A 13,742-nucleotide genomic window follows, 5' to 3' on the forward strand; every position below is an offset into this window, starting at 1 on the left:
AAAGTCATGCTTCCTCATCACATGTTACAGTGAAGGGAAATAAAACTCACGCAATCCACATGTAGTTCGCTGCAGAGTTTTCGTAAAATTCCCGTGGACTGTGCGAGTTTCGGACGTTTGCTCTTCAATTCATTTAAAAGGTTTTTGTTCATTGTTAATATAGGAGCGTGACGGTGATGATCGTTAAAGAGGCTGTTCATTCATTTGATTTTACTCACTAGTTTCATCCGGCGCACCAGCAGGGACACTTTATGGGTCAAGGGACCAGAGAAGTGGCTGATGGGATTTTTTTTTTTGTGGTTTTTTTGTGGGTGTGGGGAGGGGTGGGACGTTGGCATGGTGTATAAGGCAGGTACCATATGGAAGCCAAGGTGGGGGCAGTAAAAGTTATTGGCCGTGATGGGGGGTAAATTTTGAGGCCCTGTTGATAGTGGAGACCCCTGAGCTTCTGCCCCAGATGGATGGCAAAGGCTTTATTATTATCTCGTCCCGTATCGCTGGCATTCCGGCGTTTCTCTCTGGATGTCGATGTTTGTATTCGGTCTCTTACGTCGGCTTTCAGTGACTTTGCAGCCGGTTGCGGTCTTGGCTCCTGTGACACCATCTGCCACAGCGCAGGAGTGCATGTCTGGTCTGTACAAGCTCGCATGTTCGGATTTCTCTCCCTCTCCCCCACTTTTCTTCCCTCCCTTAAATGAGTCACAGTGCTTTCATTTATATCTCACTTACATTTTAGCCTTCTTTGTGCGTTAGTGCGAGCGTCCGGGTGTTTTTTTCTGAAGATAATTTTCTTGCTCCTATTTGAGCAGATCCGCCCAGACCCTCAGGTGCTGTTGCACCTCTGCACGTGTCGGTTGTTACATGAAACACTTGATTCTTTCTGTCTGTATCGTCAAGGTCAAAGATCAAAGATGATTCCTTTGGCTCCCTGTCGAAAGCACAAACAGACGGGGGATGCTGTCACTGCCTGCGGCCCACGCCGTCCTACAGCCCGTGACTCTGGCTTTACCCGGTTCTCTATACTCTTTTGTGGCAGAAATGGTGGAAGGGAAGAGCGCCATCCTCCTGGGCATGAGTCAGTGGAACTCCAATGACCTGGTGGAGCAAATTGAGACCCTGGGGCACCAAGGTCGCACTCGAGGTAGGTGGCAACTTCCTGTGTTATGATGTCATAATCGTCCGTCTACTCCACACGGACGACTTAAAACTGCTGGCGTTTTTTTTCTCCCCACAAAACTCGCAACGGAAAAGCTCAAAGAGGCGGACATGGATAATGAAATTACTGCTGGGTTGTTATTCTCCGCACGACTCTTGAGTCACTCTGCAGACAGGCACAGCATAAACTGTGTAAGCCATGAGTCACTCTGGGCAGCGGTCTCTCCTGTGCCAGTGAGCGGTGCGACGTAACAGTCGTCTGCTCCTTCAGTTCAGTTTTTCTAAAAACAGATTCCTAAGGAAAGATAGCTGCAGCTTCCGGAGGTGACAGGCTCGTTTAGTAGACACTTTCACTTAATTCGGTAAACTGGTGCTTCTTTGACAGTGGGGCCAAGAGCATCAGGGTTTCTCAGCACTGGGGGTCTCTCTCATATGCAGAATGCCTTGACACTTGTATGATTGTGCAAGGACCTGCCTCTCCTCTGTCCTTTCTGCTGCCACTGAGGTCAGTAGCATTTTGGATTGGATTCCTACACTGTCATCGTCTCGCCTGCCAGCTCTCTGAGATCTTTAGACTTGCGAGTCAGAGAGCGTCTGATACTGTGGGAGAGAGAGAAGAAGAGATGACTGAAGGAGGGGAGATACAGTAATGAATTTAAAGAGAGGATGGAGTAGAGCGTAGTAATCCATATTTATGCCGTTCAGTCTTTGTAGTCTTCACCCCCTGCCTGCTCAACAGGCTCCAAAACTGCGGAGTGGCCTGGGCACCACGAAGCTGAACGACAGCCTCATGTTCTCACAAAGGCATTTAGAGGGCGAACTCTGCCTTTGATGGCAGACAGTGAGAGTGGGCCAATAAGGTACAACACCGGCACTGATACCTCTGAATAAAACGTCATGTCCCTGGTACAGCTTTGCTGTAAATGAAGAAAAAATTTAAAATAAATAATAGACTAAACTCCAGCAAAACAAAAAAAATACAATGAAGGAAAAAGAAGCATGAAATTGTAAATTTTGTGGCTTAGTTTATATGTGACAGTAAGCTACCTGAAGCATTGCTTCGCCGAGGAATGTGGGAGGATGGCAGGAGTGACAATCCGCTGACTGGAATTTTGGCGGATGGGCTAATTTCACAGTTTCTCATACATCTCAAAGTGTAAAAAATTGGTTTTCTTTGTTTTTCGTTTTGGTCTGAAGTAACTTGAGCCAAGTCTCCTCCCCCACAGCCATGCGGGCTCATGCAGCACCTGATTCAGCCCCCTCCTCGGGTCCCATCTGCAGTCCCTGCTGAGACGGCAGAGATCTCTTTGAGTTCCCTCATTGTGAGTCTATCCCTGCCTGACCCTACCAGCCACTACTCACAACCTCTACTGCCCTCATATGGCTTCTGTTAAAGGCCTTGTTAGCTTATTGATGATTAATACGTATGATTATGGCGTGAGCTTCTTACCACTGTCATACCTGAAACAGAAGTTAGGGAAAATTTAATTGCTAAGCAAATAAGTGCTTAAATTAAGCAATTAATTTCAGATTTGATGCAATCTATAGCCTTAGGTCCTGTTTCCCTGGATCAAATGTGGTTTTCTTCTTTCGGTCCTTCTTGCCACGGCACTGAGTCCATTTTCCTGGTGGGTTTTTCTGCGCCAATCCATCTCGCATCCTCACAGTAAAGTTTTCAGCACCATCGCCTACTTCCACATCACATGACTTGCTCTGCGGACGCCACACGCGTGGGTGTCTGCATCTCATTATCCGACTGTCCGGGTGTGACGGCACTCAGATTATGCCAGGCGGCTATTCGTAAACACAAATTCCAGAGTGTTCTTTTGTTAGATGCTGATTATGAGGTCATCACCATGCAGTACAACAAAGAAAACAAACTAGTCCGATTTTTAATTCCGTTAAAATTATTTTGTTAACTATAGAAGCAATCTGAAGCAGTTGAAAACTATTTCCTCCTACATCCTTTTACCCACGATCCAGCTTCCCTACAGGTATAACCCTGGGTGAGGTGACTGATACACATCATTTAATGCAGGTATTTGGATGGGTTCAGGTAACTTGACAGGTAAATTTTATAGATTATTTGGCAATAATATGCACAGCAATATTTCAAATGTTCCACACTTTGCAAAGGTTTGACCTGCAATGTTTCGACTTAACGACGGTGCGATAGCAATGCGCATTGGTCATCGCACTTTGAATTTCGATCTGTTCCCCAGTCAGCGATATTCTGTACGATACGTTCTGCTGAAGTAGGGCGATGGCAGCATCCATGCGTATAAATTTTCCAGTTACTGGCATCTAGTTAGTTACAGTAATGTTTTTATATACTTACATACATAAGTTATTTATTTACTTATATCCATATTCCATTATGATATTTTCCACTTACGATGGATCCTGCACAGACATCGGTGATAGACGGGATTAACTGCCTGAGCTTCAAGGATAAAAAAGGACCAGTTTTATAAGTAAGTACCTCATTGACTTTTCCCCACTTTTATATGTCTTTTTTTAGTTGTTCTGGCATTAGTGCACTTACACGAGAGCTCGTGACACGGAACTTTGCTTATAACACAAAAAGCTGGAGAAGCTCCGCTGTAGATCCAGGTGCTTGCGACCCACTGCTTACTGCAAACATCCTCCACCAAGAGACTCACGTCAAACAGTCACAAAAAAAAAAGACTAAGGCGTCCCCAAGGACAAGCATGTATATTTAGATATGGAGAGTAAATGAGAACATTCTTTTTTAAACCCGCACAAAAAGAAAGGTGAAATAAAGAAAATAATGGAGCCTTCAGTGAACAGATGGAATGTGGCCTTTTCCAGGATGGGGCCTTACTGGTGTTGTGAGGGGAACCTGAGCAGTTGGAATCTTACTGGTAACATGGGAGTAGATTGGATGGTTTGGAGTTATACTGGAAATTGAGGGGGGGGTTAATTTGCCCAACAGTATGAAGCCTCACTGGTAATGAAATTTTGCTAAAACTACGACCTAGCCTAGGGGGCTGCTCTCTCAGGGACAGCCGAAACTGCAGTTAGCTCCTAGAGGACTGTGTTAACGATGCAAAGGTTGTGGGTTCAAATCCCAAGGGACACACATGGTTCCCTCTGCTGTAAGCTGCTTTGAATATGAGCATCAGATACATGAAACTGAGGTCACCGATGCTGGGTTGGCTAGCAGGGATGCTATGGAATGGTTGCCTTGGTTTGGTGTGTTTATAGGTCTGTGTGTGTGACTTGGGAGGTCGGCCTCCGCTGTTCAATGGGCTGCAGTCAGGAACTAACGGTGACTCTGTGGCTGCTTGTGAGTCAAGAAGGACTCTTACTGGGTTGTTCTGCTTAGATAAAATGTAGCCTTTAAGATCTGTGTCTCCTGCTTTACTCTCAGAGAGGAACAAGCAAAGCATGAAAGGCCGCACCTCAAAGGAACATGTGTGTGCTTTATTTTTTAGTTTTTTATTTGCCTGCCTTTCTCCTTACTGGAAACATCTCCAGACTCTGTGCACCTTTCACACAGCGCAGCACTGTAGATTAGCTTAGTGTTCTGATTATGTTCTGCATAGCCTATTGCAGTGTTTCTCAATCTGATCTTCAGGGACCCATAAACAGTCCATGTTTTTGCTCCCTCTGGGAATTGGGAGGGAGCAAAAATGTGGACTGTCTGGCAGGGACCTTCGGAGAGAGCAAACACATGGGCCGACTGAGGGTCCCCGCGGATCGGATTGGGAAACACTGACCTATTGTGACCCTGTTCTCTCTAGTCTCACCAGTAAGCCTCTTTATCAACTACAGCTCATCCAGAACTCTGCAGTCAGGATAATTACATGTTCAAGACCCCTGTCCACATGACATCTCTCCACATGCCTCTCCGCTGCCTCCCTGTGTCCCATTAAATACGTAAATCACTTTACTTGAATAAATATAGTAACTCCATAAAATACATAAACCATTATGATTAATGATGAACAAGCATGGGATCAGTACGTAATCACACTTAGTTACTGGTTAATTAATACATTAAGTTAGAGTGTGCTGCTGCAGTGTTTGTGCCCCCCCAACACATTTTTAAATACTGCATTTTACATTAAAAGCCCTTCATGATCTAGCCCCCCTTCTCTTTCACTGATCTTCTGCAGACCTACACTCCCTCCCAGACCTACACTCCCTCCCAGACCTACACTCCCCCCAGACCTACACTCCCTCCCAGACCTACACTCCCCCCAGACCTACACTCCCTCCCAGACCTACACTCCCCCCAGACCTACACTCCCCCCAGACCTACACTCCCTCCCAGACCTACAATCCCTCCCAGACCTACACTCCCTCCCAGACCTATACTCCCTCCCAGACCTACACTCCCCCCAGACCTACACTCCCCCCAGACCTACACTCCCTCCCAGACCTACAATCCCTCCCAGACCTACACTCCCTCCCAGACCTACACTCCCCCCAGACCTACACTCCCTCCCAGACCTACACTCCCTCCCAGACCTACACTCCCTCCCAGACCTACACTCCCCCCAGACCTACAATCCCTCCCAGACCTACACTCCCTCCCAGACCTATACTCCCTCCCAGACCTACACTCCCTCCCAGACCTACACTCCCTCCCAGACCTACACTCCCTCCCAGACCTATACTCCCTCCCAGACCTACACTCCCCCCAGACCTACAATCCCTCCCAGACCTACACTCCCTCCCAGACCTATACTCCCTCCCAGACCTACACTCCCCCCAGACCTACACTCCCTCCCAGACCTACACTCCCTCCCAGACCTACACTCCCCCCAGACCTACAATCCCTCCCAGACCTACAATCCCTCCCAGACCTACAATCCCTCCCAGTCCTACACTCCTCCCAGACCTACACTCCCCCCAGACCTACACTCCCTCCCAGACCTACAATCCCTCCCAGACCTACACTCCCCCCAGACCTACACTCCCCCCAGTCCTACACTCCCCCCAGACCTACACTCCCCCCAGACCTACACTCCCTCCCAGTCCTACACTCCCTCCCAGACCTACACTCCCCCCAGTCCTACACTCCCTCCCAGTCCTACACTCCCTCCCAGTCCTACACTCCCTCCCAGTCCTACACTCCCTCCCAGACCTACACTCCCTCCCAGACCTACACTCCCCCCAGACCTACAATCCCTCCCAGACCTACAATCCCTCCCAGACCTACACTCCCTCCCAGTCCTACACTCCCCCCAGACCTACACTCCCCCCAGACCTACACTCCCTCCCAGACCTACAATCCCTCCCAGACCTACACTCCCCCCAGACCTACACTCCCCCCAGTCCTACACTCCCCCCAGACCTACACTCCCCCCAAACCTACACTCCCTCCCAGTCCTACACTCCCTCCCAGACCTACACTCCCCCCAGTCCTTCACTCCCTCCCAGACCTACACTCCCTCCCAGACCTACACTCCTCCCAGACCTACACTCCCCCCAGACCTTCACTCCCTCCCAGACTTACACTCCCTCCCAGTCCTACACTCCCCCCAGACCTACACTCCCCCCAGACCTACACTCCCTCCCAGACCTATACTCCCCCCAGACCTATACTCCCCCCAGACCTACACTCCCCCCAGACCTTCACTCCCTCCCAGACTTACACTCCCTCCCAGTCCTACACTCCCCCCAGACCTACACTCCCTCCCAGACCTATACTCCCTCCCAGACCTATACTCCCCCCAGACCTAACCCCCCCAGACCTACACTCCCTCCCAGACCTATACTCCCCCCAGACCTATACTCCCCCCAGACCTACACTCCCCCCAGACCTTCACTCCCTCCCAGACTTACACTCCCTCCCAGTCCTACACTCCCCCCAGACCTACACTCCCTCCCAGACCTATACTCCCTCCCAGACCTATACTCCCCCCAGACCTAACCCCCCCAGACCTACACTCCCTCCCAGTCCTACACTCCCCCCAGACCTATACTCCCTCCCAGACCTATACTCCCCCCAGACCTACACTCCCCCCAGACCTACACTCCCTCCCAGACCTATACTCCCTCCCAGACCTATACTCCCCCCAGACCTAACCCCCCCAGACCTACACTCCCTCCCAGTCCTACACTCCCCCCAGACCTATACTCCCTCCCAGACCTATACTCCCTCCCAGACCTATACTCCCCCCAGACCTAACCCCCCCAGACCTACACTCCCTCCCAGTCCTACACTCCCCCCAGACCTACACTCCCTCCCAGACCTATACTCCCCCCAGACCTATACTCCCCCCAGACCTACACTCCCCCCAGACCTTCACTCCCTCCCAGACTTACACTCCCTCCCAGTCCTACACTCCCCCCAGACCTACACTCCCTCCCAGACCTATACTCCCTCCCAGACCTATACTCCCCCCAGACCTAACCCCCCCAGACCTACACTCCCTCCCAGTCCTACACTCCCTCCCAGACCTATACTCCCTCCCAGACCTATACTCCCCCCAGACCTAACCCCCCCAGACCTACACTCCCTCCCAGACCTATACTCCCCCCAGACCTATACTCCCCCCAGACCTACACTCCCCCCAGACCTTCACTCCCTCCCAGACTTACACTCCCTCCCAGTCCTACACTCCCCCCAGACCTACACTCCCTCCCAGACCTATACTCCCTCCCAGACCTATACTCCCCCCAGACCTAACCCCCCCAGACCTACACTCCCTCCCAGACCTATACTCCCCCCAGACCTATACTCCCCCCAGACCTACACTCCCCCCAGACCTTCACTCCCTCCCAGACTTACACTCCCTCCCAGTCCTACACTCCCCCCAGACCTACACTCCCTCCCAGACCTATACTCCCTCCCAGACCTATACTCCCCCCAGACCTAACCCCCCCAGACCTACACTCCCTCCCAGACCTATACTCCCCCCAGACCTATACTCCCCCCAGACCTACACTCCCCCCAGACCTTCACTCCCTCCCAGACTTACACTCCCCCCAGACCTACACTCCCTCCCAGACCTATACTCCCTCCCAGACCTATACTCCCCCCAGACCTAACCCCCCCAGACCTACACTCCCTCCCAGACCTACACTCCCTCCCAGACCTACACTCCCCCCAGTCCTACACTCCCTCCCAGACCTACACTCCCCCCAGACCTTCACTCCCTCCCAGACTTACACTCCCTCCCAGTCCTACACTCCCCCCAGACCTACACTCCCCCCAGACCTACACTCCCTCCCAGACCTACACTCCCCCCAGACCTACACTCCCTCCCAGACCTACACTCCCCCCAGACCTACACTCCCCCCAGACCTTCACTCCCCCCCAGACCTACACTCCCTCCCAGTCCTACACTCCCTCCCAGACCTACACTCCCCCCAGACCTACACTCCCCCCAGACCTACACTCCCTCCCAGACCTACACTCCCCCCAGACCTACACTCCCTCCCAGACCTACACTCCCCCCAGACCTGCCCCCCCAGACCTTCACTCCCTCCCAGACTTACACTCCCTCCCAGTCCTACACTCCCCCCAGACCTACACTCCCCCCAGACCTACACTCCCTCCCAGACCTATACTCCCCCCAGACCTAACCCCCCCAGACCTACACTCCCTCCCAGTCCTACACTCCCTCCCAGTCTTACACTCCCCCCAGACCTACACTCCCCCCAGTCCTACACTCCCCCCAGACCTAACCCCCCCAGACCTACACTCCCTCCCAGTCCTACACTCCCTCCCAGACCTACACTCCCCCCAGTCCTACACTCCCCCCAGACCTAACCCCCCCAGACCTACACTCCCTCCCAGTCCTACACTCCCCCCAGATCTACACTCCCTCCCAGTCCTACACTCCCTCCAGACCTACACTCCCTCCCAGTCTTACACTCCCCCCAGACCTACACTCCCCCCAGACCTACACTCCCTCCCAGACCTACACTCCCTCCAGACCTACACTCCCTCCCAGACCTACACTCCTCCCAGACCTACACTCCCCCCAGACCTTCACTCCCTCCCAGTCCTACATTCCCTCCAGACCTACACTCCCTCCCAGACCTACACTCCTCCCAGACCTACACTCCCCCCAGACCTTCACTCCCTCCCAGACTTACACTCCCTCCCAGTCCTACACTCCCTCCCAGACCTACACTCCCTCCAGACCTACACTCCCTCCCAGTCTTACACTCCCCCCAGACCTACACTCCCCCCAGTCCTACACTCCCCCCAGACCTAACCCCCCCAGACCTACACTCCCTCCCAGTCCTACACTCCCTCCCAGACCTACACTCCCCCCAGATCTACACTCCCTCCCAGACCTACACTCCCCCCAGACCTACACTCCCCCCAGACCTTCACTCCCTCCCAGACTTACACACCCCCCTAGGCCTACACTCCCTCCCAGTCTTATACTCCCTCCCAGTCCTACACTCCCTCCCAGACCTACACTCCCCCCAGACCTGCCCCCCCAGACCTACACTCCCTCCCAGACCTACACTCCCCCCAGACCTACACTCCCTCCCAGACATTCACTCCCTCCCAGACTTACACTCCCCCCAGACCTACACACCCCCCTAGGCCTACTATCCCCCCCAGACCTACACTCCCTCCCAGTCCTACACTCCCCCCAGACCTACACTCCCTCCCAGACATTCACTCCCTCCCAGACTTACACTCCCCCCAGACCTACACACCCCCCTAGGCCTACTATCCCCCCCAGACCTACACTCCCCCCAGACCTACACTCCCCCCAGACCTACAGTCTGCCCCACAGGTGCCAGAGCCTCTTCCCACACTGCAGCCAAACTCTGGAACTGAAGACTGGCAAAGTTTACCTTGAGATCATCAGTCTGAAGGCTGGTGACGTCGCTTTGGTGTGTCTGATTCCATTGGTGGTATTGTGTTGTTATCACTCTTTATGAAGTGTCCTGAAGAGTGAAGAGTGCCTTTGAATAAATTGTATTATTAATATTGCTATTGACGTAGTTTCCACGATAAGAATAGTGATCCTTGGTAATGAATATAATACTATTTCAAAATCCTTTATTGCATCTGCATGGTGTACCCAAACCTTGTGCCCTGCGCAGCCTGTGATAGGCTCCAGCCCCCAGCCCCACCCCCCCCATGAGCATAACTAAGATCAAGTAAATCAAGCATTTAAAAGATGGATGAATTTGGGCAGGAATTAAACAATCCTTACCCAGATAATTAAAAAACTGAGATATACCCCTGTTCCCTAATTCAGATGTCAGCACATTGACACGCCCCCCCGCCCCCCCCTGCAGGTTTCTGTGCTATAGAGCTGTGAATTATGTGACAAGGCTGGTAACTGGAGCAGGGCAAGCAAGGTAGGCCTGGGTACCCTACGGGACTGGGGCGGGTGGGGGACTATGCTAAATAGCAGCTGTGAGAAAGTGAAGATGGGGTCTTTGAAGGAGGTCGCTATAAATGGGCTGGCAGGCAAAGCAAGCAGACAGAGAGAAGCGCGACGCAGACCTGGGCGCCCCAGATGCGGAGAGATGAAGCGTGCATTGTACGTGCCGGTGTGGGCGGGGTCAGGGCACAGGGCCGGGGGGAGCACAGGGCCGGGGTCAGGGCACAGGGCCGGGGGGAGCACAGGGCCGGGGGGAGCACAGGGCTGGGGGGAGCACAGGGCCGGGGGGAGCACGCTCCACAAATGTTCATCCAGCCGTCCAACTCCCCGCTGCTTTCCTAGAGCAGGGGGCAGAACCGTAGCTGGACACAAACTTCATGGAGGGGGGTCTGGAAACCCTATCGATACGTCAATAGATTTGCCGACCCGTGCGATCCCGGGGGGGGAGAGAGGGGGGGGCCTTCGGTGGATTTCACTAGTCGGAGGACTGAAGCTCAATGTTGAGAGGGGTTCACACTCATATTTTTTACTGCCCGCCTACGTGCCTGACTGGTAAGGAGAACTTTTCAGTGGAGCTTCAAACCCGTCATTGTAACATGTGGCTCCGTTCCTGTCCTGGGGCCCCTGTGAGCAGATCGCGGACGGCAGGTGAATCTGTCAGAAGTCACTCCGGCAAACAGAATAATAATAAAAAGACGGGTTTGTTTGAGAAACGGTTCCTAACACTGAAGTACCCAAGAGGTGGTGGGCGGGGGCATGTGCACCAGAGATGGATGCCGCTTCCTTGCATCTCTCAATGGGCCCAGCTGAACACCAAAGGAGGACACAGTCATTGTGCTTCTGGAGGGATGAAGAGGAAGATGCAGCGATAATCGATCTGCAATGTGTCCTCGTTCCAATCTCCTTCCGCCTCCAGAGGCCATTCTGTCGCACTCAGCTCCTCTCTCCTCTTTTTATATTCAAACTGCTTGCGTTTAATTTTCCTTTTCCAGACGTGACTGATACCCCCCCCACCCAGCAATCCACACCCCCACCCCAGTCTGCCTCCCCTCATGCTCCAGATCAGTGACTCTGACTTCGGTCACGGAGGGTCTGGCTCGTGGGAGGGCCCCGCCCACATTAACAGCGACAGTGTGTGGAACAGCAGCGTGAGGGAGGGGTGATCGACTTGGGATGGGCTGCTAATGGAGATAAACAAGCGAAAACAACAGCTCATTAAATGGCAAACGGCATGGTTAAATTAAACAAATATGTGCTAGGTGGCTGCCTGGCCAGGGGGCGGGGTTTACTCTCCAGTCTGCAATCATTGGCTGCTTTGCACCAATGGGAATGAGTGTGTTCTTGACAAAGCAGAAGAAATGGCTCTGTCCTCCCGCCCTGCAGTGACCTCATTCAGGAACACAGGAGACACACTGATTTCTTCTGTAAATGCTTTTCTTTTCAACTGATTTATTAGAATTTTTTTAAGCTTACGGAAGCCCAGCATGGTGGCGGCCCCCTAGGCTTCACTCGAGGTTCACAACACCCAAAAGTTTCCAGATTCCTTCTGTTTGCTACGTTCGATTCTCTTTCGACAAAACATGATGGACACACATTGCTGCCAGAGTTCACTGCGCGGCACAGTGCAGTTCCTATGGCTCAGGGGCCGAGCCTCTGAAAACAGAATCTGCCAGACGCTTCGCTGCCCCCTGGAGGCTGATGAGCACTCTGGCGCACACTCAGGGTTGCTGCCACGGCAGCTTTCGCAAATGCGCAACTGGAGCTGCCAGATAAGGCCCGTCACTGAAAGGCTGTCAGAGCTGTTGGTTTTTCTCCCTAGCAGAAGCAAATGGGGAAGATGTAACACAACAAAGGGCTGCAACTGTGGACTGAGCTATCAGTCAGCGTAAAGAACACAAGAGTGCAAAAAGCCGGAGGCAGAATGAGCCTGCTTTTCTTTGGGGCACTGAGAGGCCGTTCCATTGGTAGAGAAGAAATGATGGAGGTTTTTTTTTTTTTGCCACGCAATCCCAATGTTCAGGTGCCATTCAGGCAGGCTGGGTACCGTTTACTGGAGCTGTCAGGGTGAACGGCAACTTTTAGTGGCATAAGAACAATGGCCCTTCCTGGGCTCTTAACTTTCAAGCAGTATGAGGCCCTCTCTGTCCCTGCGCCACATCCTGTGTCTGAAACAGAGTCAGGAACCAGGAGACGAGGAAGTGGAACTGGCGCGCTACCCGAGTCACTCACCCACGCTCTCCGTCTCTCTGCCTTTCAAATTCAAATTTGGGCTGAAATTCATTTCTGAAGAGGGTTTAATTTTGACTCGCACATGTGATGAGATGCATGAGATGCATGAGATGCATGAGATGCGCGGGTCCAGCAGGGCACCAAAAAAGCCAAAATCATTCTCTCTCTCTCTCTCTCTCTCTCTCTCTATCCACCTGCCTCCAAACCCCTCTCCCCTTCCCAGAAAGCCCCCTCCAGCACTCCCAGAGTAGTGTGGATGGCCAGGAGATCCTAGAGGTAGGTTTTGTGTATATCATTTTGCCATTTTGTCTATGCTGTTGATGCTGTAGGTAAATATATTATAGCAGACCACAAACTGTTTGTCTATCTATCTATCTATCTATCTATCTATCTATCTATCTATCTATCTATCTATCTATCTATCTATCTATCTATCTATCTATCTATCTATCTATCTATCTATCTATCTATCTATCTATCTATCTATCTAATTTTTTCATTTCCTGGCTGAGCATGTGTTGCCCCTGGCCTCTGATGTGTCCCCTTTGCCCCCCCCCCCCCCAGAGGAAATGCAAGGCCTGCATACTGATTCTGGTGGTACATGGCAGCCATGCCCTGGACCCCGGGGGTGGTGACGCAGGTGCCAAAGCGGGCGACGTGGCCACGCTGGCAGAGGGCCTGGACTGCATGGCGCGGGCACACTTACGGGCCGGCGCCCCCCAGCACGTGCAGGTCCGCCTGGTGCCCTGCCCGCCCGTGTGCACCGAAGCCTTCTCTCTCATCTCCAAGTGAGTGGTGAGAGGCCAATGGGAAATAACCTATAGATGGAAAGGAGGTGGAAGAGTGGAAAGGGGCGGTCTGATAGCAAAAGCGGAGGGGCGGAGCCAGACAGCTGTCGACCACGGCAACAACAATCCAGAAGTGGGCTGAATTTGGCAGAACATGAAGCTGGATGGCTGAGTATCACGGGCAGAGCCCCATGCCCTCTACATTAATGTACCTGTAACTTTGGAAAGCTCA

General features: G+C 52.5%; 1 protein-coding gene across 1 annotated transcript in view; it reads left to right on the forward strand.

Moving 5' to 3' along the window:
* The window catches only part of LOC125712945 (membrane-associated phosphatidylinositol transfer protein 3-like), a 45,101-nt gene that overhangs the window by 18,359 nt on the left and 13,000 nt on the right, over window positions 1-13,742 (forward strand). The window contains exons 3-5 of the mRNA XM_048983577.1: window positions 1,037-1,141; window positions 12,946-12,998; window positions 13,287-13,510. Coding sequence (XP_048839534.1) covers window positions 1,037-1,141; window positions 12,946-12,998; window positions 13,287-13,510 — 382 coding nt within the window. The remainder of the gene's footprint in view (window positions 1-1,036; window positions 1,142-12,945; window positions 12,999-13,286; window positions 13,511-13,742) is intronic.

The sequence above is a fragment of the Brienomyrus brachyistius genome, chromosome 18, assembly GCF_023856365.1.
Source record: "Brienomyrus brachyistius isolate T26 chromosome 18, BBRACH_0.4, whole genome shotgun sequence".
Taxonomy (NCBI): Eukaryota; Metazoa; Chordata; class Actinopteri; order Osteoglossiformes; family Mormyridae; genus Brienomyrus; species Brienomyrus brachyistius.